Source organism: Ambystoma mexicanum, chromosome 7p (genome assembly GCF_040938575.1).
Source record: "Ambystoma mexicanum isolate Mex_15411 chromosome 7p, UKY_AmexF1_1, whole genome shotgun sequence".
In the NCBI taxonomy this organism is placed as follows: domain Eukaryota; kingdom Metazoa; phylum Chordata; class Amphibia; order Caudata; family Ambystomatidae; genus Ambystoma; species Ambystoma mexicanum.
Window position 1 is genome coordinate 745428169 of NC_090939.1, and position 23206 is coordinate 745451374.

Genomic DNA, 23206 nt, shown 5'->3' on the forward strand with positions numbered 1-23206 from the left:
GTTCCCGTTGCGGGATTTTCCTACGCCCCTCAAGGGTGAAGATTTCGTCGAATCAACCTTTTGGAGGATTCCAGAAGATTTGCGGCCTACTTCGAGATGGCCCAGGACGCGAGTTCGTCACCCGGACCCAAGATGTTTCGCAGCTGCCCTGGATGCGGGCTGCAGAATGTGTTTAAAGAGGACGAACATTCGCGATGCCTCTACTGTCTTCATGGGGACAAGACTCATATAGAGAAGGACTGCCAGTTCTGCAAGAACTTGTCGGAGCGGACCATGAGGGACCGTCGATCCCGTCTCGCCAGCTGGTTGGAGAAGGGCTCAACGGGTGAGAAGAAGAAGAAAGGGTCCGAGCAGGCTTCTAAGTCCTGTGCAGGCGCCCCGACGACGGGGGCCCAACACCAGGCCAAGCGCCGCGAGTCCGCTGGGTCCGGGAGCGCCGAAAGGTCGGGCTCTTCGGTCGCCAGGCAGGGCGCACCTTCCCCGGCACCGTCAACCACGAGCCAGCGCTCCGGTTCGGGGAAGAGGAAGTCCGAGACCCCAGGTAAGCTTCAGGAGAAGCCCCGTCCAATCTCGGGAGAGGGCGAGCGAGGCGTCGCCCCTCCCCCTAAGGAGAAGGCCCGGGACGCACCTAAGGTGGTGAAGGCCCCTACCCAGCAGGCAAAGGCCTCTATCGAGGCGATCGCGGCGACTCTGGCCAAGCCGGCAGAGACCCCACCAGTGGAGACTGCCTCCGGGACTAGAGTTTCCCTGCCGCCAAAGGGGGGAATCCTCTTTTCAGCCCATCGTCATGGCCACCATGATGGGAGAAGCGAGGGGGGGCACGGTAGCCTCCTCGAGCTCGGAGTCAGCCTCTTAGGAGGAGCTGACCGAGGCCGTGAGGAATCTCGAAGTCCAATTCGAGAAGGTTTGATCCCGTAAGGAAGATCCTCGGGAGATAACCGAGGAAGACGACGATGGCGAGGAAGAGCAGCCTTCCCTTCCGGCGCAGCCGGAACCTAGGCCTCAAGATAGCTTGGCGGCCATTTTGTCTGCGATCCAGTCCTTATGCTCTGAGATAAGGACGAGATTACCACGGCCCAGGCCGGAGGACCCGCAACCTGGCCCGTCGGGAAGTCCTCAGAACAAATGACGGAGGACCCAACCCTCTCCTCCACTCGCCCCCGTAAGGCCTACAGTTCCCTCCTCATCCTCCCACGGTCATCTTCCACGAGTCGGGAGATGACGGTACGGTGGGCTCGACGACAGTTTCTGAGGGCGACGACGACGGAACGGGTCTCCCGTCGCACGGGCCTCTCCGCCCGACGAGATTGGCTCATTCTACGCCATGATCGCCAGGGCATCCGAATTGTTCCAGCTCTGCCCGGAGGAGCAGAAAAAGGAAGGTTTCCTCCTTCAGCGCCGGGAGGCCAAGAGGGAGACTGTCATCGCGGTGCCTCTAATCAATGACATCTGGGAGGAGGGCCTGTCGGTACTCAAGAACCCCTCCACGGCACCAGCCAAACAGGACCGGTACGAGAAGAAGTACCGGGTCCCTGAGACCGCTCCCCTGTGCCTCAGGGCCCAGCCAACGCCAGACTCGGTCGTCTCGGCGGCGGCGAAGAAGAAAGCGGCGGGGTCAGGAGCCTCAACGTCGAATTCCCCTCCGGACGGCGAGGGTAGGAAGTTGGACGCCATGGGGCGACGGGTCATTTCGTCGGCGGCGACGACGATCAAAGCGGCCAACGCCCTGGCGATCGTGGCCCGTTACGACAGGGAGCTCTGGTTTAAGCTGGCCCCCATATTGGACTTCCTACCGGACGACAAGAGGTCCGAGGCCCTGGAAATACTTCAAGAAGGCGAGGTGGCGTCGGACCACGCCATAACGGTGGCAACCGATATTGCCGATACCGGGTTCCGCCATCTGGGCAACAGAGTTTGCCTACGACGACGGGGTTGGCTCCGGGCGACCGACTTCCGTCAGGACGTCCAGACCAAGGTGTTGGACATGCCGTTCGACGGCAGCAACTTGTTCGGGAAGGCGGTGGACGAATCCCTCCAAGCCATAAAGACGGACACGGAGACGGCCCGCGCCCTAGGAGCCCTTCAGCAACGACGGCCCTTTCGGAGCTCCGGAGGCAGACAGGGGGCCTCCAAGGGATCCAGCGGTGGCTCGTCGTCCTAACGCCAGGCGGCACGCTCCTCGTCTCAGGAGGCCTACAGGGGTCGCGGCAAGCAGGGAGCGCCTCGCCGCCGGCGGCAAGGTGGCCAGGGCGGCAAGGCCACCACCTCCAAGCAGGACTGAACCGGCCGTGGCCTCGGGCCCCCACCGAAGCACCCCGGTCGGAGGCCGGCTGACGAATTTTGTCGGCGTATGGAAGTCCATCTCCACCGACCGTTGGGTGCTGGATACCCTGGCAAGAGGACACTCTATCGAATTCCTGAAGAAGTGCCCTCACGTTCCACCTGTGGCCAGGAAGGAAAATCACGTCCCGCAACTGCTGTTGGAAGTACGGGCGATGCTCAGGAAAGGCGCCATCAAGCTCGTCCCGAAGAGGCTCCGGGGTGTACTCAAGGTAATTCCTCGTCAGGAAGAAGACGGGCGGCTGGCGCCCCATCCTGGACCTTCGTCTTTTGAACAAATACATCAGGTCACAAAAGTTCAGGATGGTCACCCTCCAGCACGTGCTGGGACAGCTGGAGGAAGGCGACTTTCTATCGTCGTTGGACCTGGAGGATGCATACTTCCACGTTCCCATCCTCAAAAGTCACCGAAAGTTCCTCAGGTTCGTCGTCCAGGGACGCCACTACCAATTCAGAGCACTGCCATTCGGATTGAAGTCGGCCCCCAGGGTCTTTACCAAGTGCCTAGCACCTGTGGCGGCGCGGCTGCGCCTGCAGGGGATTCACGTCTACCCCTACCTGGACGACTGGCTCATCCGCTCAAGGACGAGGTAACTCGCCGTCGAACACACTGCGAGGACCGTCCAGCTACTCACAGACCTGGGATTCGCCATAAATTACCCAAAGTCCCACCTGGTGCCGTCGCAGGTGGCCCTGTTTCTGGGAGCGAAGCTCGATACAGTGAGGCGCCTGGCGGCACCGTCGGAAGAACGGACGAAGACCATTCTGGGCAAAGTGTAGCGCCTGCTAGCCACAGACGTGGCCAGGGTGAGGTCCATCAAGTCCCTCCTGGGGATGATGTCCTCTTGCATCTACCTGGTGCGCTTCTGCAGACTACGGATGCGCCCTCTTCAAGAATTTCTCAACGCCCGTTGGATGCAGGCGACAGGCACCTTCGAAGACAGGGTCCCCCTCAACGAGGTGTTCCGGCGGGCGATTCAGTGGTGGGGCGTTCGAGCGCACCTCACGGCGGGCAAGGACTTTCAGACGCCGGCGTACCAGGAGACGGTGACGACGGACTCCTCCCTGGAAGGTTGGGGCGCCCACACCGGAGATCTCCACGCAAGAGGCCTCTGGCTCCCGGAGGAGAAGCTCCTGCCCATCAACATCCTGGAACTCCGAGCCGTGTTCTGGGCTCTCAAATCGATCCTCCCGTCGCTCAAGGGCAAGGTGGTGCGGATCTTCACGGACAACACCACCATGTAATGTTTTACATACGTAAGCAGGGAGGCACCAGTTCCCCAGCCCTATCCAAGGAGGCACAGGATCTATGGCACTGGGCGGTTGCCCAGGGAATGTTCCTGGTTCCCTTCCACCTGGCAGGAGAAAGAAACACCATCGCCGACTCGCTCAGCAGGGAGCTGCGCGCGTGTCACGATTGGGAACTGCGCCAGGATCAGGTGGATCAACTCTTCCGACGATGGGGCAAACCCCAAATCGACCTGTTCGCAACAGCGACGAACTCGAAGTGCCAGAGGTTCGCCAGCAGGTTTCCCCAGCCGAGAAGCATAGGCGATGCATTCTCGTTCCCCTGGGACGGCCTATACCTGTATGCGTTCCCTCCGTTGCCGTTGCTGCTTCGACTCAACCAGCTCAAGAGGTCCTGGTGCAGGATGATCCTCGTCGCACCGGCGTGGCCGAGGCAGATCTGGTTCCCGGACCTTCTGGACTTGTCAACGTCCCCTCCCATCAAGCTGTCGGCAGACGCGGATCTTCTCTCCAGAGAAGGCGGCGCCATCTTCCACCACGACCCGGCGTCGCTGAACCTGCAGGCTTGGCTCCTGCAGCGCTAGAGTTTGGAGGGTACGATATACCGGCCGACTGCAGAGAGGTTCTTGCAAAGGCCAGGGCGTCCTCGACTCTCAAATGCTACGGTCACAAGTGGAAGAGGTTCTCTATCTGGTGCCGAGCACAGAAGATCAACCCCCTACGGATTACGGCCCCTCAAGTGCTGCCGTACCTGTTATCGCTGGCAAAGGCTGGGCTAGCCCATGCCTCCATTAAGATTCATCTGGCGGCGATCTCCAGATATACCAGAACCACAGGACGGACGTCCCTGTGGTCCCATCGGCTGGTAAAAGAGTTTATGAAAGGACTGTTCCGGTCGTTCCCGCCGGTGAAGGCCCCGGCGTGGGAACTTAACGTGGTGCTGACCAGGCTCATGGGGCCCCCATTCGAGGCGATGCACTCCGCACCGATGAAGTTTGTGTCGTGGAAGACTGCATTCCTGGTGGCCATTACCTCCGCACGACGAGTGGGAGAGATCCAGGCCCTATCCTGCAAAGCACCGTACTTGACTTTCCATGACTCGAGGGTGGTGCTTAGGACGCACCCCTCCTTTATGCCCAAGGTGCCGTTGGACTTCCATCTTAACAAGCCCCTGGTGTTACCTGTTTTCTTCCCGTCTCCTTCGTAGCCGGCCGAGAGAACTTTGCACTCGCTGGATGTGTCTAGAGCGCTGAAGTTCTACGTGGACCGCACAAAGAGTTTCCGGAGGACATCACAGCTATTCGTGAACTTTGAACCTGTGAATCAAGGGAAGGCTCTCTCGAAGTCTTCTATTTCCAGATGGCTCTCCGGCTGCATCTTGCACTGCCATCGGTTGGCTAACCGACCGCTGCCAGGCCGTCCGAGAGCCCATTCGACCAGAGCGATCGCTGCTACTACGGCGTTCCTATCTGGTGTGCCGCTGCTGGACATCTGCAGGGCTGCTACGTGGAGGTCGACGCACACCTTCACGAGATTCTACTGCGTCGATCGGGATTCCAGGGAGGAGTCCAGGGTCGGCCAAGCAGTGCTGCGCAACCTGTTCGCTTAAGGTGAGCCCGGTGAGGAGGTAAGAGATGCTTAATGTTGAGTTTTGTATTGCTTAATGTTGAGCCTTTTGCCACCTCCCGTGGTTGTGCATGTGTGTACTGCTATGTATTCTTATATTCATGAGCATGTGAATCCATGCCAGACCCCATGCTGGAGAAGGAACAAGTTACTTACCTGTAACTGTTGTTCTCCAGCATGGGTCTGGCATGGATTCACATGCGAACCCTCCCGCCTACCCCTCTGCGGCTCTTCACTTGGTCATACTGCCACTTCACGTGCTACCAAATCTGAAGATGGCTGCCAGAGGCGGGGCTTAGGGAGATGGCAGTTATTGGCTGTGGTCAGTATGACGCAGAGATCAGTGATTGGTTACTACTACGAAAGACAGATTAGAAACGAAACTGATACTGATTTTTCTTTACCGAGGATTACCAGCCTGACGACGGGGAATATTCATGAGCATGTGAATCCATGCCAGACCCATGCTGGAGAACAACAGTTACAGGTAAGTAACTTGTTCCTTCCCTTGCATACTTTGTCATTGTGCGGTCTGTTCTGAAGCTTTTAGTCCTCACCAGAGCCACCAGTGACTTGCCTAAAAGGGTCACCTTGAATATTGATTGTTGGAAGAATATAAAAACTGAGGCGCTACTGTCTTACAAGAAACACAAAGGAATGCGAGCAAAGAACTGGATGCAAGAGATGCATTTAAGGGTTCTACATATGGTAAATGGAACTGTAAAGGGTGATCTCAAAGGAGCCACAACCCGGTCGTCGCATAATTCAAGTGCAACTTTGGATTTCTTTTTGTTGACTCAATAACGCACAAAACAATACTCATTGAGGATACTTTCAACAAAAAAAGAGTGATCATAGTCTATTAATCCTTAATTGTAGTGAAAAGACCGGACAAAAACAAAGTAGAGAAAATAAAAAAATCTGGCCTCACAAACGTATAGTAAAAAATTGATTAAACAGAGAAAGACTATCAGCAAAAATGGCTCCGCTATTATCGAAGATATAAAAACTTGGCAGAATAAGAGGGATAACAACATGGAATGTGAGAATTGCCTAGCAGCTTTTAGAAAAACCAGGTTGTATATTAACAAAACCAAGGTTACAAGGTTAAATCAACATAATTCTGATCTAGCACAGAAAAAGAAAACTAGCTAAAGACCTTCGGTCGTTGCCCAAAGGAAGCGATTCAGAAAAAATAAGTAAGAGCAAAGAATTAAAAAGAAAGTACCGGAACTGGGTAAAGTCTCATAGAGCACAATTGTATCAAAAATACTCTGAACAAATGCCATGAATTGCAAAAATGCCAATTTCTTCTGGACCTTGGTAAACACACCTCTAAGCCTACAGGGATCTGAGCAAATACATTCCGATACATGAGGCCCAATGGATAGAACATTTTAGTAAAATCTATGAGCAGTCAAACAACTTTAACAGCAATTGGGAACAAGTATCTAGTATAAAACTATGGGTCATAGACTTCAAGAAACAGGAAGTATTGTCTCTGATCACCAATGCCAGTTCATCACGGGCCCCCGGCCCTGATGGTCTAACAAACCACATCTTAAAACAAGCACCGGATTGGACTGAGATGTGCTTTGCTCTCTTCACAAGAATCAATCTCAATGCGCAGATACAGGACTCATGGAAAAAAGCAGTAACAATTCCAATCTTCAAGAGGGGCGATAGAGGGAGACCAGAAATCTATTGCCCCATATCGTTACTATATGTCCTAGGAAAAATATATGCGGATATCCTGTTAAAAAGACTCATGGCTAAAAAGAATGGCTCATAACAAGTGGGAATATCGACATTAGGCAAGCTGGTTTTGTGGAGAGAGTGGATTGTGGTTTGAATCTGCTTCTAATCAATCTACTAAAAATCAAATGCTTGCATCAAAACCAAAAACTATTCCTGGCATGTATAGATATGGCTGCCGCCTTTGACAGAGTGGACCATAACATTTTGTGGAAAAAACATAGGCAAAAGGGCTGTCTATTAGATCTGGTGGCTGACATCAAAGCATTACATGCAGATACCTCCATTCAGGTGCACTGGACCAGAAGGGCACCCTGAGTGAGCCCATAATCACGACTAATGGCTTAAAACAACGGTGTCTGCTGGTGTCAGTATTATACCATTTTGATATTCTCGATATCAAAGAGTGAATGGAGCCACCAAGAACATGCTCACCAAGACTAGCTGGGAATGCCATTGGACACCTATTATACGCTGATGACCTTATTCTGGTAGATACAACGGCAGTGGGTCTACAGCGAAAGCTTGAAGCTTTTGAAAAATATGTAGAAAAAAACAAACAAAAGGTCAATGCAGAAAAATCAGAAATCTTAATAATCAAAAGGGCTCGAGCTAGGGTGATAAAAACATTCATATGGTGTCTTTGAGATAGATCTATTCCCATAACGAACAGTACAAAATACCTAGGTGACATAATTAGCGCTTATTGGGGAGATAAACCGTGGATTGAGCATTTGCAATTAATAATTGACCAGCTGCCGGCGCATAGTCAAGAAGAAATTTAGCAAATTCACGATAAAACAATTAGTGGACATTTATAATGCAAAAGTAATGCCAACAATAACCTATGCAGGGGACACTGGTTTGAGAATCCTGTGGGAAACATGGGATAAACTTGATGCAAGGGTTTGGAGAAGAGTACTGAGAATACCAAATGCTGTCCCAATAGGTGTGATTAGGCATGAACTGGGCCTTCACTCACTGCACGTACAAGTTACTTGGAAAGCACTCTCTACATTTAGGAAAGTGGAGTGTTCAGACTGTCCTCCCCAATATAAAATCATGAAGAAGGAAAATGAAAAAATTGCCTATTGGCCTCTAAATGAATGGAGAAAAAGATGCATTGAGATCCTGCACAACATAGGCGTAAATATGGATACCCTGTGCAATAACCCAAAAAGGGTAAAAAAGTTACTGCTATCTGTAGTCTGGGCCCAATCAGAAACTGCACGGTCGATGTCCAAAACTCATAATTTATCAACAAGGATAACTAATCATTCTGGAATTTTCCTGACATATCTCAGAAAGAGTGTAAATCCAAAACACAGAGATCTGATCCTAAGATTTAGACTCAACATTCTATGCACGAAACAGAATCTACTAAAATATGGGCTGGAAAAGGATAACATCTGCCGCCTGTGTAATCAAGAGGAAGAATCGTTACGGCATCTCATATTGTTCTGTCAAGAACTAAAGAACTAAAAACAGAGAGAACAAATCTATTACATAAGATGTTAAGCCCTACGTGTGACCTTGATGCCAACTTATGGTGGGAAGCAGTGTATGACGATCCTAATCAGAAGTCAATTGGAGCACTAGGGACCTTCCTAGAAGTGATGTTAAAAATACTATTGGGCCCGGAAGAAGATTTTCTAGACCCAGAGCCAAATTGACAGCAAGCCTAGCCAGTGCTACAAAGAAGAAATATGGATGGTTTACAGAGACTGTAAATGACAAACTGGGAAATGTGACTCTTTGGAAATTATGTGGCTTGGCCAGGCTTTGTAGGGTGGGAAATTTAAAGCAAAAGTGTGTATGTATTTACACTGAATGTTTAATAAAACAATTTAAAAAAGGGTCACCTTTGTGCTTTATCGCTGCTGCTGTCCTGCCCTCGACTTAATTGTTTGCCTGAAGAGGGTCCTCTAATGTCACTGATAAGGATTTCATCGTTGTGCCAAATCAAAGGGCTCTGTTTGCAGAACTAATCCTGACACCAAATGTGACCACTTCACCCAAGAGTTCTGACCTTCCTTCACAGCATGCCTCAGTCTAGATTTCCTTCCCTGGATCCTCTGTCCTGCATCTTGTTGTTCGTCTGCTGATTTTTTAATGAATTATTCAATGTTATTAACTGCTTTCACACTTCTCTCAACAAGTGGATGCATTGTGTCCCTAATGCAAAGTCTGTACTGCTGATTTTAAATGTGTTTGTCTCTTTTAGAGACCTTTTTGTTTTTATATGTACTGTTCATACGTTCTAAATTACTTGCATTTCTGGGGATGTTGTGTAATGCCTGGCTTTATAATAAAGGATATATATTTCAATAAGTGTACTATGTAGACTTGCCCTTATTGTGTGTGCATATCTGGTACATATTTTACCTTGTTACCTGGCCGCTCCCCTCCTAAGAAGAAAGCCAGACTACACTGGCATGACTACTGTTAAGAGTGTCGAGTCTAACGTGGTGGAAAAACCTGTAGGCTGCTCTCTCTAAGCCCTTACCAGAGGACCCTTGAAACATCTCCATAATTAAGTGATAGAAGTTGTGGGATAGAGAGTACAAGGACTCTGTAACCTCACATCTATGTGCCAATAAAACATGTACACTCTTTGTTGAGCTTTGATAGCTGCTATCCTAACGTTTATAGGTTATTCCTGTTGAGTAACTTCTGTACTACATTTTGAATATGTAGATCTTTTCTCCTGCAGTTTTATGCAAAATTAAGGTTGATTAACTCATAAAATGTTATTGTGCAAGAGGAGCACAATTAATTGGCAACCTAGTATTTAATGAAAATTGAGGTAGAAATGGTAGTCAAGGCATGAGACAGTGCACACGACTAATGATGAAAACATTGAATTTAGAGCCTGCCATATGATCCAGTGCCAACTTTTCCTTTCCTAGGGACCCAATCAGTGAGTATATGGTGAGAAATTATTTTTTGGCTTGGTTGAACTCCTTTGAGTCATACCTTATTGTCAGGCCCCTTGTCGATGTGCCAGTGTTATTTTTCTCACGTGTTGCATTACAACTGTGAAACTGGAGGTTGGGGCATGGTCATATAGTCAATCATTTCTACACTGGTGCATAATGGAGGGTTCACATATAAGTGCTCTGCATTCGAAATTCTATTGCTGCTTTATGCAGCATCTTTAGAGAAGTTTACCAGCCCAGCCCGCTGCAGGAGCATGCCTTTAGAACAGGTGTCTGCAACCTTTGGCTTACCAGATGCTTTGGACTAAGACTCCAATCAACCATAGCCAGAATAGTCAGTGGTGGCGGATCATGGTATTTATAGTCCAAAACAACTGGAGTGCTGCAGGTTGCAGGGCTCCACTTTAGAGCCTAAAGTACGAAAGAGTACCTGCAATAGGTCGAAACCCTTCTGGGCCCAATCAATACAAGCATGGCTTCTTTATACTGGTAATCTTAGATGTATTGAGTATGGTTGGGCCAGTTTCCTAGAGATAGGTGGTGAGAGTTTTTTCTGATGGAGTTACTATTAACTGAGGGGGTTTCATCCATAAGCCAACCCAGAATAGGATCTACTGATGGTGAGGTTGCTTTTGCTTCATGGGGAGATTAACTGACTTCTGATTATCTGAGTGGGTTACTAATCCTGATGCTGAGTGGTACCGAATGCTTTGCTTCTGGATTACTTGAATTCCTTTCCAAAGGCAACCTTGGCATCTGGAACCTTGCAGTTAAGTTGTATGTAAAGGATTGCTAAAAGAACATAGCTGAAATGTGATTGCAAATTAATCTAAACAAAAATGAGAAAAGTATACTGATGCCAGAGAACTTGGCCTAATGCTCAGCACTCGGGCCTGATGCAGCTTAGAGACACTACACTTTAAATTCAATTCTTGCTGTCAGAATGGTGAATAGAAACTTGGCACACTGAAGAGGCATTTTACTTGTGTGCTAGCCTTCTGTAGCTTCAGCACGTTTGCACTTTTGCTCTGCCATAAGTTTATATACTAACCAAAACAGCTAAGAAAATGTGAGTCTTAACTTAATTATGAATACACATCTTTGCTGATATCTCCGGGTGGTGGCAGGAGCAACCTTGGAAGACCAGGCTTGCCCCTCTCCTCAAAGAAGTCCAACGTACTAAATGAAAGGATTGAAATCCTCCCTAGTGAAGTCATTGCAATCTTACCTTCATTGCAGTCTATGCATTGAAAACCCTATGTAAGTTGTTGGGCAAGGGATTGTGTGTGTCTGTACCTTTGTTCACCTTGCAGTGCTTTTATTAAAGATTTATCATACTAACTTCACCCAAGATGAACATCAGAACAAGACCAAGCCCACAGGGGACACAGCCGTGTTATAACTGTCAGCACTGTGATAACATTTTTCAAGGGGACTCCATCTCACATCCATATACAAGCAAAAAATATTTTTGAGACATTCAAGTACTTGTGACTCCTCCAACATGGTTTATGGCTTAAAATGCCCACGTGGCTTTTACTACATAGGGATGAAAACACGTAAAGCCAAAACCCGTCGGACGGAGCACAAGTTGAATATTAGAACAAGCAATTTAAGTTCCCCGGTAGCTAGCCATTTTCTCGAGGCAAAACATAGTATCGTACAAGTGAAATTTGTGATTTTGGAGAGAGTGGTGATGCCCATTAGAGCAGGTGATTTGCAGAAAATACTACTACATTGAGAGATGAAATGGATAGAGACCCTAGATTCACTAGTACCAAGGGGTATGAACCTAGAGTGGGACTTATCATGTTTTTTATAGGCCATTAGCCGGTGAATTATATTGTGAACGGGCCAGAGATTTGGGAGGCATGAGTATCTTTCAGTGTTACACATTTTTCTGATTATTAAAAACTTTTTTTATTGAGCTCAAATTGCAAGTGGGTCTCTGGTCTGGGAGTGAGGTATTAATAATGGTTTGGAAATAACTAATAGAGCAGCTTTAATGCTGTTAGCGCAACTGGTTGGGTATGTATGGCAGGATAGTAGAGTATAATAACCACTACCTATACTGATATGGAAATAACTACTATATCAATGTTATGCTGTTAATGCAATTGGTCGAGTATGTATGGCTGGATAGTAAAGTATTTATTTTTGACAACCACCCGTGAATGTGGGTCTTTGGACGGCAGAAGGAAGGAAAGAACGGCAATAGAGCACAAGAGTGGGTCGTACTAATAGTGCCCGACGCAATGTGAATGTTCATTTTATGAAGGAGTCTGAAGCTGCTTACTCTGAACAAAGATGGCTCTTTTGCGAACAGATATGTCCGGGTGTCCGTGCAATGAGCCGTACAGTACGACTCGGATTGATCAGAGCCAGCATACCCAAATACAGAATTTTCATGACCAGGAAAGGATGAAAATAATAGGTAAAACAGATTTCCAAAATCAGGATATGAATTATAGAAATATCAATGGTCCAAAATGTTGTTCTTGCAAATTGAATAGCACTTCCGTGATGAGAGGTGGCATTAGTGCCTATACGAGCCATAATAAAAAGATACCTCTTTGAGGTAGAAAGGTCTCAGTTTTGGTGGGCTGACTCATTTGAATCGAGTCCTTTCATTGGCAAAATATAACTGATACACTAGGCTAACATGGCTACTGTGCATTTAGGTGGTTAGCCTCGGTTTCACTGCGGAGGTAACTAGGACAACGGAGTAAACATATAAGCGATGCAGGGCACCAGATAAGTTTCGCCAGTTGGATGCCTTGCACTCTCCGTTTAGGACTATTTCCAGAAGGTAATGTACAATGGATGAATACAGTATAAATACAGGCCAAGAAATATTTGCCTATTACTTATTACCGGTGCAACACTAATAGGACATTTCGAATGGATTGTGTCCTCCCACGTATTCCTCATCTTCGATATTCACGTCTGCTTGCAGGTTGCTTCAGAATTCTTTTTTCATAGGGTCAAGCATTGTGCGGCGTCGAGCCTCGGTCAAGTCAGCCCTCTCCCAAATCTCCCGGCCGTTACCCCATCTAAAAGAAAATCATCCTCCAAACTGAGAGATGTTTCTCCTTTTAGAAAGCATCCTGAACACTCAAGACATTTGAGGTCCAGTTCACGACACTCGTCCTCTTTTCATAAGAAGAGTAAAAAACGACGCCACAGATCCTCATCGTTGTCTTCCTCTCCTGAAAAAGTTTTGTTTTGAAAAAAGTACTTGACTCTGGCGGAATTAGAAAACTTCAGTTTGAAAATGTTCTCCAGAGGCAAGCTCCTCCGAGTGCCCCTCTGAAGGAGTCTGAGAAAAGAAGCCACCCCTCAGTGTCTAACAAGACCAGTAGGGAGTCTTGTGTGTCTAATTCGTGCACACACCTCAAGGCCCGGGAAGAGAGACTCCTCAACACAAGTCAAAAGAGTCTTCCTCGAAACAAAAGAAAGAGCCTGTGTCTGGCCCCTCTAAGCATTCATCTTCGGGATCAAAGCGTTCTTTGAAGGTATCGAAGCCGGTATGCTCATCGCCTGAACCTTCTACAGCCATCAAAGCATATACTAAATTGTCAGCTCATTCACCGACTGCTTCGAGGAAGTCGTCAAAGCCTTCGACGCCTTCAAAACCTTCAAATTTGTCCGAAGCATTCAGTGCTCTCAAAGACTGTTAAACCTATGGCTGATATGTTTGTTTTAAACCCATTCCTCGACCTGATTTCGTCAGGCTAATGGGATCAACCTTTGAGGAAGATGAAGAGGAAGATCATCCCCCTTGTGGGTACGAATATGGGACACCAAATGGTCCAAAAGAGTTGATCTCTGAAGAATCCAATATGCAAAATCTTGTTGAAATGCTAAAGGAGACCAGTAGCTGGGAAACATCACCAGCGACAGAGTTTGATAACCCAGAGATGACTGGTCAGACGGATCCTTCATACTGAGCTGTAATTTGTGAAGCAGCTGAGTATCTGGGGTGGTCCAAACCCAGAGCTGCTATGGAGTCTGATGACCTCACTGATATTTTAGACAGTGGTCCAGTTAGGGAGGCTGTGTTACCATTTCATGCAACGTTAAAGGAATGGTTTGGTCAGAAATATTAATTGATAAAATGGTTGGCAATAGTCTAAAGAACAAGTTACTCTCTTACCTGGAAACATTCTTTCGATGGGATGGTCCGACGACGTATTCCAGATCTATGACATGTAATCACCACAGCTGTGCTGCTTTGGAAAATTTTCGGCGTTTGCGTCCTCCGTCGATGACGTCGATACGCTGTCCTCGAGGGCCTCCGTCGAGCCGACGTCACCGGATGTTATAAGTAGGACGCCCGTAGCCTCAGTTGTAGTTTTTCCCCAGAACGTGTGGCACCAATCTTCTGCCAGTATGACCACAGAAAGCCTTGCGGAAACGTAAGCTGCAATCGCATAAGAAATTCTGTAGCGGGGCAGGTAGGGAGGGAGCGATATGGAATACGTCGTCGGACCATCCCATCGAAAGAATGTTACCAGGTAAGAGAGTAACTTGTTCTTCAAGGGGATTGGGTCCTCCGACGTATTCCATATCTATGACAGTCTCCTAAAGCAGTACCAACGTATGGAGGAGGGAAAAAGAATTTAGAATATAGAAATTTAGAATGTCCAATCAAATTGCAGAGTAAAGGACCGCCTTGCCAAAGGCCAGATCCTGCCCATGGATGGAATCTAGGGAGTAGTGTCATACAAAAGTATGGACCAAAGCACAAGTGGCTGATTCACAGATGTTTCGAATAGGAACGCCCCTCTGCAGGGCAGTAGAGGCAGCCATACCCCTAGTAGAATGGGCCCGTAAGCCAACCGGAGGGTCCTTACCCGCCAAGCGGTAACATTCAGAAATTGACAAGATAATCCATCTAGACAAAGTCTGCTTAGTAACAGCTTGTCCCAAACGCCTTCCAGCGTAACCTATAAAGAGCTGATCGTCCACTCTGACCCGGGACATGCGTGAAATGTAGAAACTTAAAGCTCTCCTAGGATCCAACCTATGGAGCCTCTCCTCTTCCTTACCAGGATGCGGAGGAGGATAAAATGCCGGAAGAATGACCTTCTGGCTTAAATGAAATTCGGAGACAACTTTTGGAAGAAAGGAAGGACGAACTCTAAGGACAACCCTGTCTTTATGAAACATAGTGAAGGGTGGCTTAACTGAAATTGCCTGCAACTCACTCACTCTGCGAGTGGAAGTGACCGCAACTAAAAATACAGTTTTAAGGGTTAACAGTCTCACAGGACAAGAATGTAAAGGCTCAACTGGAGCACCCATTAGGAATGTAAGAACACGGTTGAGATCCCAACCAGGCACCTGGAAAGGTGATGGCGGAAACACATTAGTGAGCCCTTTTAGAAACTGAGAAATTAAAGGAATTTTGAAATAATAACACTCCTCCGACGAGCGCTTAAATATCGACAGCGCCGCCAGGTAACCTTTAATGGTACACACTTCCAGGCCCTTGTGGGCTAAAGAAAGCAAAAAAGACAGAACCACAGGAATTTCACATGAAAAAGGATCCACATTCTTAACCCTGCACCAGTCACAGAAGTTTCTCCAACGGCAACGGTACAGGGACTTGGTTGCAGGCCGTCTGGCCGAAAGCAACACCTCCATCACGTCTTCGCTTGGAGTCTCCTGGACTCACTCAGGGTTGGGGGAGCCCAGAGGACTCCACGCAAAAGCTGCTGCAGGCAGAAACACTGCAGCATTTCAAAACACCTGCGTTGTGTTTCTGCCTGCCTTGGCTTTCACTTTGGGGCTCGCAGGCTCCCCCCGTTTTTAAACACAACAACGTTGTATCTATGTTTGCGGTAGCTTCAGCTTGGAGCCCAGGAGGCTCCATGCTGAAGCTACCGCAAACATAAATACAACGTTTTAAAAGCTGCAGTTTTATTTCAACATTTTCTGGGCTCCTCCAGCCTGGAAAACATAGAAAAAAACCTGCAGCTAGTGCTTATTTTAAATTAGCACTTACCGAGATGCAGCTGCAGCTTTCCTACCTGCAGTCTCTGGTCTCCATCCTCCGAGTCCGGCACAAATGAAGCAAAAGCCCCCCAGTGGTAGCTTTTGTTTACTACAGCTAGCTGGCTTTTGCTTCATTAGTGCCGCAAAGGCAAGCACAGGCGGCCTCCATTTCACAAAATGGATGCCTCCTAGTGCTTCCCATTGTAAAGTTTGAGCTTCATTTGTTCAATACTTTACATAGGTACTTTAAAAAAATATTTTTTAGAATTTTTTTTATTATTGGCCATCTTTTTGGCCAAATATATTTCTGACCGAACCATTCTTTTAAAAGTAAGGGTTATGGAAAACTGGCTAAACCCAGATTCTGTTCCACCGGTTAACAAATTGTTAACAAAGAAATACAGAACTGCTACTGTGGACCCTCCTTTTTTTAACGGGCACCCCACACCACCGAGTCTGGTTGTTCAATTCAAACAGCAATAGTTTCTTCAAATGCTGCAGCTTACACTTCCGCTCTAGCAGATAAGGAAGATGGAAGAATTGAGTAAAGAGTATTTAGTGCAGGGAGCATGGCATTAAAATCAGCTAATACTACCAGTGCCTTAGCAAAGTACACTAAAACCCTTTGGGGTGTAGCTGCTCTTGCAGCAGAACACATTCTGGAGTGAGAAGAAAGAGACGGTTTCTTAGGCCTAACACATGGAAAATATGCCATTAGGCAGTCTTTACAGTCCAGCCTGGATACAGTGGATTTCATAAGCAGGTCCATGGCTGCCAGTACAGTGCTTAGGCGCATGTCTTGGTTAAGAAAATATGGATTTTCTGCAGATGTCCAGGCATGTTTGCTTGACATGCCATTTGATGGGACTTCCTTGTTTGGTGAGAAGCCTGACAGAAGCCTGGAAAAACTGCAAGCGTCTCGAACTGCAGCAAAATCATAAGGGGCGCTAATCAGACAATCCCAACCTTCAAATCAAGGATGGAGAGGACGTCCTTTTCATTTGTATCCTCCGTCTCTAGAGGAAGATGTAAATTCTCACAAAGGGGCCAAAGAAAGGTGTCAGAGAAAGGTGCGATAGAATTGGCACCTGCAGCAGAGAGAAACCAGGGTTGGTACTCTTCCCTACTTCCTGATTTAATTTTTAAAGTATTTTATTGGCATTTTCTTTATCTACATTTGTGCAGTAATCAATTAGCATGCTCAATTTCAATAAGGGAAACAAAATCGAACAGTAAACAAACTGATTAAACAACTAGTCTTCTTGCCACAAAAGTAAAAGTTCTCCAGGTGATGAGCCGGCGGAAGAGTACCAGGTCTAATAGTTCAGCAAGTGTTAACGTTGGGTGTTTGGCTGTAGGTTCAATTCAATAATGTCTCGTTGGCCATAGGGTGGTTCTGGGGGGTTTGTCGTCCGACGGGTGAAACATATCTATCCCTACTTCCTGATACCCAAGAAGGACGGAGGAGTGCGATGCATCTTGGACTTGAGATGCTTGAACAAAGGACAAGTTCAAGATGGTAACTCTTTTGCAGATCCTTTAGGCCCTTCGACTCCACGATTGGCTGGTGTCATTGGACCTTCAGGATGCTTACTTTCATGTGCCAATACATCAGAAGCATAGAAAGTACCTGAGGTTCACAGTTGGCGGTTCTCATTATCAGTTTTGGGTTTAGCCATTTGGGCTCATCTCAGCCCCAATGGTCTTCATCAAGGTTATGACAGTGGCGGCAGCAAGACTAAGGAGGAAAGGGATTAATATCTACCCCACCTAGATGACTGGTTGATTAGGGCTGTTTCTCCAAAGCAGTCTCTGAATCATCGCAGTCGCACCTGTCACTTCCTCCACAAGCTGGGCTTCTCCATAAACTTCAAGATGTCCCACTTGACACCTTCACAGAAGCTTCAATTCATTGCAGCAGTCCTGGTTTCAGCTTCGGGAAAAGCTTCACCACCCGAGTTAAGGGCTCAAAATCTCTTGGATATGGTCAAAAAATTCCAGAGTGCCCAACGTCTTCCTGCCTACGACTTCCTCATGGCATCCTGCATTTTTCTGGTGCCAGAAACCTGTCTGAGAATGAGAGCCCTTCAATGGGCTCTCAAATTCCAGTGGTCTCAATTCTCCAGAAGAATCACAGACCTTCTCCAGGTCCTGACAAAGGTCGCACAGGATCTCCTGTGGTGGGCAAGCTGAGAGAATGTGATGAGAGGAGAACCCTTTTGGCAACCATGGCCCGAGACGACTGTTGTAACAGACGCCCCCCTCACTGGATGGGGAGCGTGCATGAGAGATCTTTCAATAAGCGGACACTGGTCACAGTTGGAGTCCAGGCTCTATATCAACCTTTTGGAGCTGAGAGTAATCAGACTAGCGCTGATGGCCTTCCTGCCCTCAATATGGGGGAAGAGTGCCCTGATAATAACGGACAACACAATGGCCATGCACTACCTCAACAGGAGAGGGGGTATAAGGTCACTGCCCCTGTGGAGAGAGGCAATGCAGCTCTGGTTCTGGGCACTGAAGGAAGGAATAACTCTTCTGGCTGTTCATCTAGCCGGAGAAAAGAACACAGCGGCGGACGCTCTGAGCAGGCAGAGCATGATCTCCCACAAGTGGGAACTAGCTCAGGAAGTTCTTGTGGAAATCTTTGCCCGTTGGGGAACCCCTCAAGTAGATCTTTTTGCGACCAGTGTCAACCGGAAGTGCGACTTTTCTGCTCCAGGGAATTTCCCCAAAGAGGATCTCTAGGGGACACGTTCATGGTGGACTGGGAGTTTCCATTACATGTCATCAGGAGGATGAGGAAGGTTGGGAAAACAATAATCCTGATTGCTACGGATTGGGCCAGGAAAACATGGTATCCAGACCTTCTAGAAATGGCCATCTGCCCTCCAATTCATCTTCCCCAAATAGAGGACCTACTCCCGCAAGAGGGAGATCACATTCTTCAGCCAGAGATCAGGACTCTCATTCTTCACGCTTGGTGTCTGAAAGGGCAAGATATAAGGATTGGGACCTTCCAGAAGACGTAATGGAAGTGTTGCTTTCAGCAAGGAGACCAGCAACTAAATCCCTGTACCACTGCCATTCGAATATGTTTCGTAGCTGGTCCAGGGGAAAATAAACTAGATCCTTTCACGTGGAAATTTCCCAATGTATCTGTCTTTATTGCTCCACCTGACCCATTCTGCAGTGCAAGTGGCCACAGACAAGGGCTACTTAGTGGCACTATCAATCTTTAAAAGATCTCTAGATGCAGGGTCATACTTCAAAGTGCTGATTGCGGTATGGTTTCTGAAGGGCTTAATCAATTTGTTTCCGTCAACTCATCGTTCCATCATGGAGATCTTGTATTAAGAAGTCTTATTGGAGCTCCATTTGAGCCCTTACATGTGTGTCCTCTGGGGATGCTCACTATGAAAACAGCCTGTCTACAAGCTATTGCGTCTGCCCGTAGGGTAAGTGAGCTACAGGCCTTATCGTCAGAACAACCTTTTATGCCCTTTTCCAAGGATAAAGTAATTTTAATAGGTCATCTTTCCTTCTGAAAGTTGTGTCGGAGTTTCATTTAGCACAACGTATTGTACTGCCATCTTTTTAACATCCTCCTCATCCATCTAAAGAGGAGGAAAGACTACATCATCTGAACCCGAAAAGGGCTCTAAGCTACTACATTACAAGGACTGCAAGTATTCGGCAAGATGATCAGCTTTTCATCGGTTATGCTGGCGAAAGATTTGGCATGGCAGTCACAAAACAAACAATCTCTAGATGGATTGTAATAATGCATAACAGAGTGTTACTCTTTAACAGGCAAAGGTTCGCCCATAGGTTTGAGGACGCATTCCACAAGAGGGGTGGCTGCTTCTACAGCTCTGGAAAGAGGTGTGACGGTGCAAGACATTTGTAGAGCGGCAACCTGGTCGTGCCTTCACACTTTCAGAACATTTTACTGTGTAGATTATTTTTCAAGAGAGGAAGCCAAATTTGGCAAGGCTGTCCGCCATAATATTAACAAATAAGACAATGCTTGGCAGCCACCGCCTAGCTCAAACTGCTTTGGGTGTCTTCTCAAAAATGAGGAATACGTGGGAGGACTTAATCCATTCGAAGAACAAGTTACTTACCCGTAGTAATGTTCTTTCGACTGGATGTTCCTCCCACATATTCCTCCTCGCCCCCCATACATCCCCTCTTGCCTGTCTAGAATTTTCGTGTCTTACACCTTGCTTTCTCGCAACGTCAAGATTGTTTCCTCCTATGACACAGCATGCAAGTTAAAGGAGGGAAACAACTAAGAACTGAGGTAACGGTCAGTGCGCGTGCTTCATATATCGGCGTCGACATCATGAGGGACGCTACAGAGGCCATTGAGGTCCAAGACTCAACGACGCTCGACCCTATGAAAAATAAATTCTGAAGCAAGCTGCAAGCAGACTTGAATATCAAAGATGAGGAATACGTGGGAGGATCATCCAGTCAAAAGGACGTTACCATGGGTAGGTTGCTTGTTCTTCTGCTCCCTTAGATGCACAGCCTATGTGATACACGATACGCTGGGGAAATTCAGTTGAGTGCAAACGTATACCGACCTGTAGTCGGGTAAGTGTTGGCATCAGTGTTCTACCATGATATTTATGGTTTGAATAATTGGACTCGCTAGGAATTGAGTATAAAGGCTTGACATTAAATTGGTTAATTGTATTTTTTTCATTTTAGTCAACTGAACATGGTGAAATACCAATGAGACTGGGTGAGGCAAATATAAATACGAACACATTCCTCTTGAACATAGAATATAGTAAGGACATATTTTGAGATACATTCTTTTTTTTTTTGTAGAACATAAGCTACCAAGCTACCACTGAATGCAGACTGTGTTGTGCCCGTGCAGGCCATTGATATGCATGCGACCAACATTGCTGCCCTTGAGACGCGGGCCCAAGCCTCGCCGTACATGCTCGTACTGTCTCTCCTGTGCATGAATCCTCCCTGTTAGGGAGAATTCTCAGCAATGTGCTAATTCCCTTCTACCTTAGAGACCCCCAGCTCTTTTGCTGGACCTTAGGATTTTTAATTTCTAACCTGGAGAGAGCGAGACCTTTTTCCCACCCTCTTTTATTTTTCTGTGATTTGTACTCTGTGTTTCTTTTGACTTTGGAGTCTGACAAACTCCATAGGCATCATCTTTGCATTGTGACACACAGCACCTTCAGTGGAGTGGCACGGGGAAGTCTCTTAGATTTCCTAAAGGTTTAAATACATTCTCTTGGTGAAACTACTGTTTCCAAGAGCAGTGAAGTGAAATTGACTTCACTTACATTTAGTAACTTGCTAGACCCAGCACACACTATCTTACCATAGGGTGCTGGAGGGGTTACTTAGTATCACCTTTGTCTAGTTTCTCATGTAACATTTTTATGTTACCCTTTCTAAAATTAATGGCTGGTGGCAGTGGTTTACTTTTTACTATCATTGTGTGTTTTTACCGCAGGCTGCATTCGCAGCTGTAGTAAGGCACCCATGGTCCCATTTTGTCAAAGTGGCCCCAGGCTTCTTTTTTCACCATTTCTTGTTGGAAAGGTCCTTCTTGAGATTTACTCTGCGGGCCAAACCAGGTTTGATCCCTTTGTTCGTTTTGTCTTTGGCGGTATTCACGGGTGAAGCTGGAGTCCTCCAAATCCTCATCCTGCTTAGTAGCCTCCTCTGATGTGCCTCCTCCAGTATTAGCCACCAGGAAGCTTAGTTCATGTTAGTGAATGTAAGTTACTGCATTAGGTAGGCATGCAGTCAGTGTATTTGCCTAAACACCCCTATACATTTACTAAAGTGGATCATTCAAGCTCTTTGACACCTCTATACTTTCATTTCATGCTCAAAGGTATTGGTGGCTGGAGTAAAATGCCCTTTAACTGCCTGATAAACATGGGTGGCCACTGGCAAGTTGTCCCACTCATGTGGGACTTTTCCAATCATAGTCCATGTACAATCACCTTGCATACCCCTCATGGGCATGTCTGTGCCAGACCAGATTGGATGGCAACAGGAAAATGTGAGTTTTAGAAAGCCATTTCTAAAAATATTTATAAATGTAGATGTCTTTTTATTATGTCTGCTCTGGTCCTCTCTTTCATGCCTTTCTCCCAATCTGCAGCAAGTCAAGCTTTATGCTTTATTTTATGTGCATGATATTTCATTGATAACAATATCATTGATTTTTAGGGGCAACTACCATTTGCTGTTGTGGGAAGCATGGATGAGATAAAGGTTGGCAACAAAATGATGAAAGCTCGCCAGTACCCTTGGGGCATTGTACAAGGTAAATTACATAGTGTAAAATTGTTGTATTTGAAATCATATGAAAAGCGCACTTTTCTAGTATAAGGATGCAGAAGTATGAGTCTGACACAGGTGGCATATTGGTTGGTATAGACTTTTATTTACAATAATAAAGGAAAAAGAAAAGCCTATCCCGCCCTACTTCCTATGAGGAGTTGCCATACCTCAACTAAAAATACTAAGGACCCAGTTAGGAGGTCTGTAAATTAAATGTCCATGATCCTGTCTCTAAACCTATTTCCATCACCTCGCTGGGACCTCTTGTACCATCACAACTGTCTGTGCCTCGGTTTCTAACCTTCGAGTCATCTCCACGGAACAAGCATCTCATTCCTTGCTCCTCCAGGGCTGGCTCGTCAGACCTATGAGTCCTTCTTTCCTTTTCATGATTGGGACTCCCTCATGATGACTGTACTGCATGTATTGGTTCCAGGGTGGGCCTTTGCCTCTTTGTTCCCTCTTCTTCGTCTCATTGGTATTAGGTATTAAGTTTGGGTAAGTCTCCCTCTTCCTTGTCCCAGTATTGTCAACAAGACTACTTGACTATAACATATAGAGGTGTGGGGGACCAGAGTGGCCTGAGTGGGGGATAAGGGGACTGGAGACATAAAAGATTCTAGTGAATACTGCATTCTCCCATGGCCATCATCACAAGTTCCATGAAGGATCTCCCTCCCCATGAGATGTACCCACTGAGTACCACCATCAGAGCGACTTTCGGGTAGCAACCCCACCTCCCTGGCCTTATGGAAAAGAGCCTCCCCCATGGAAGCAGTGACAATACCCTGGGATTTGTCACACTAGAAACTGCTGTAGCCCACAGTACAAGGCTGTTAGTTCTACACATCTGTCTGTTAAGTCTGATGATGCCTTCACCAGTGATGGGCTTCCTGGGAAACGTCCTTGCAACATGGCTGTGCCTGTGTAGTGCACATATCCGTTTACAAGAGTACATTTTT

The 23206-nt window shown here is 47.1% G+C and overlaps 1 protein-coding gene across 1 annotated transcript in view; it reads left to right on the plus strand.

Moving 5' to 3' along the window:
• SEPTIN10 (septin 10) overlaps positions 1-23206 on the plus strand; it is a 671502-nt gene that overhangs the window by 429113 nt on the left and 219183 nt on the right. The window contains exon 7 of the mRNA XM_069636860.1: positions 22131-22227. Coding sequence (XP_069492961.1) covers positions 22131-22227 — 97 coding nt within the window. The remainder of the gene's footprint in view (positions 1-22130; positions 22228-23206) is intronic.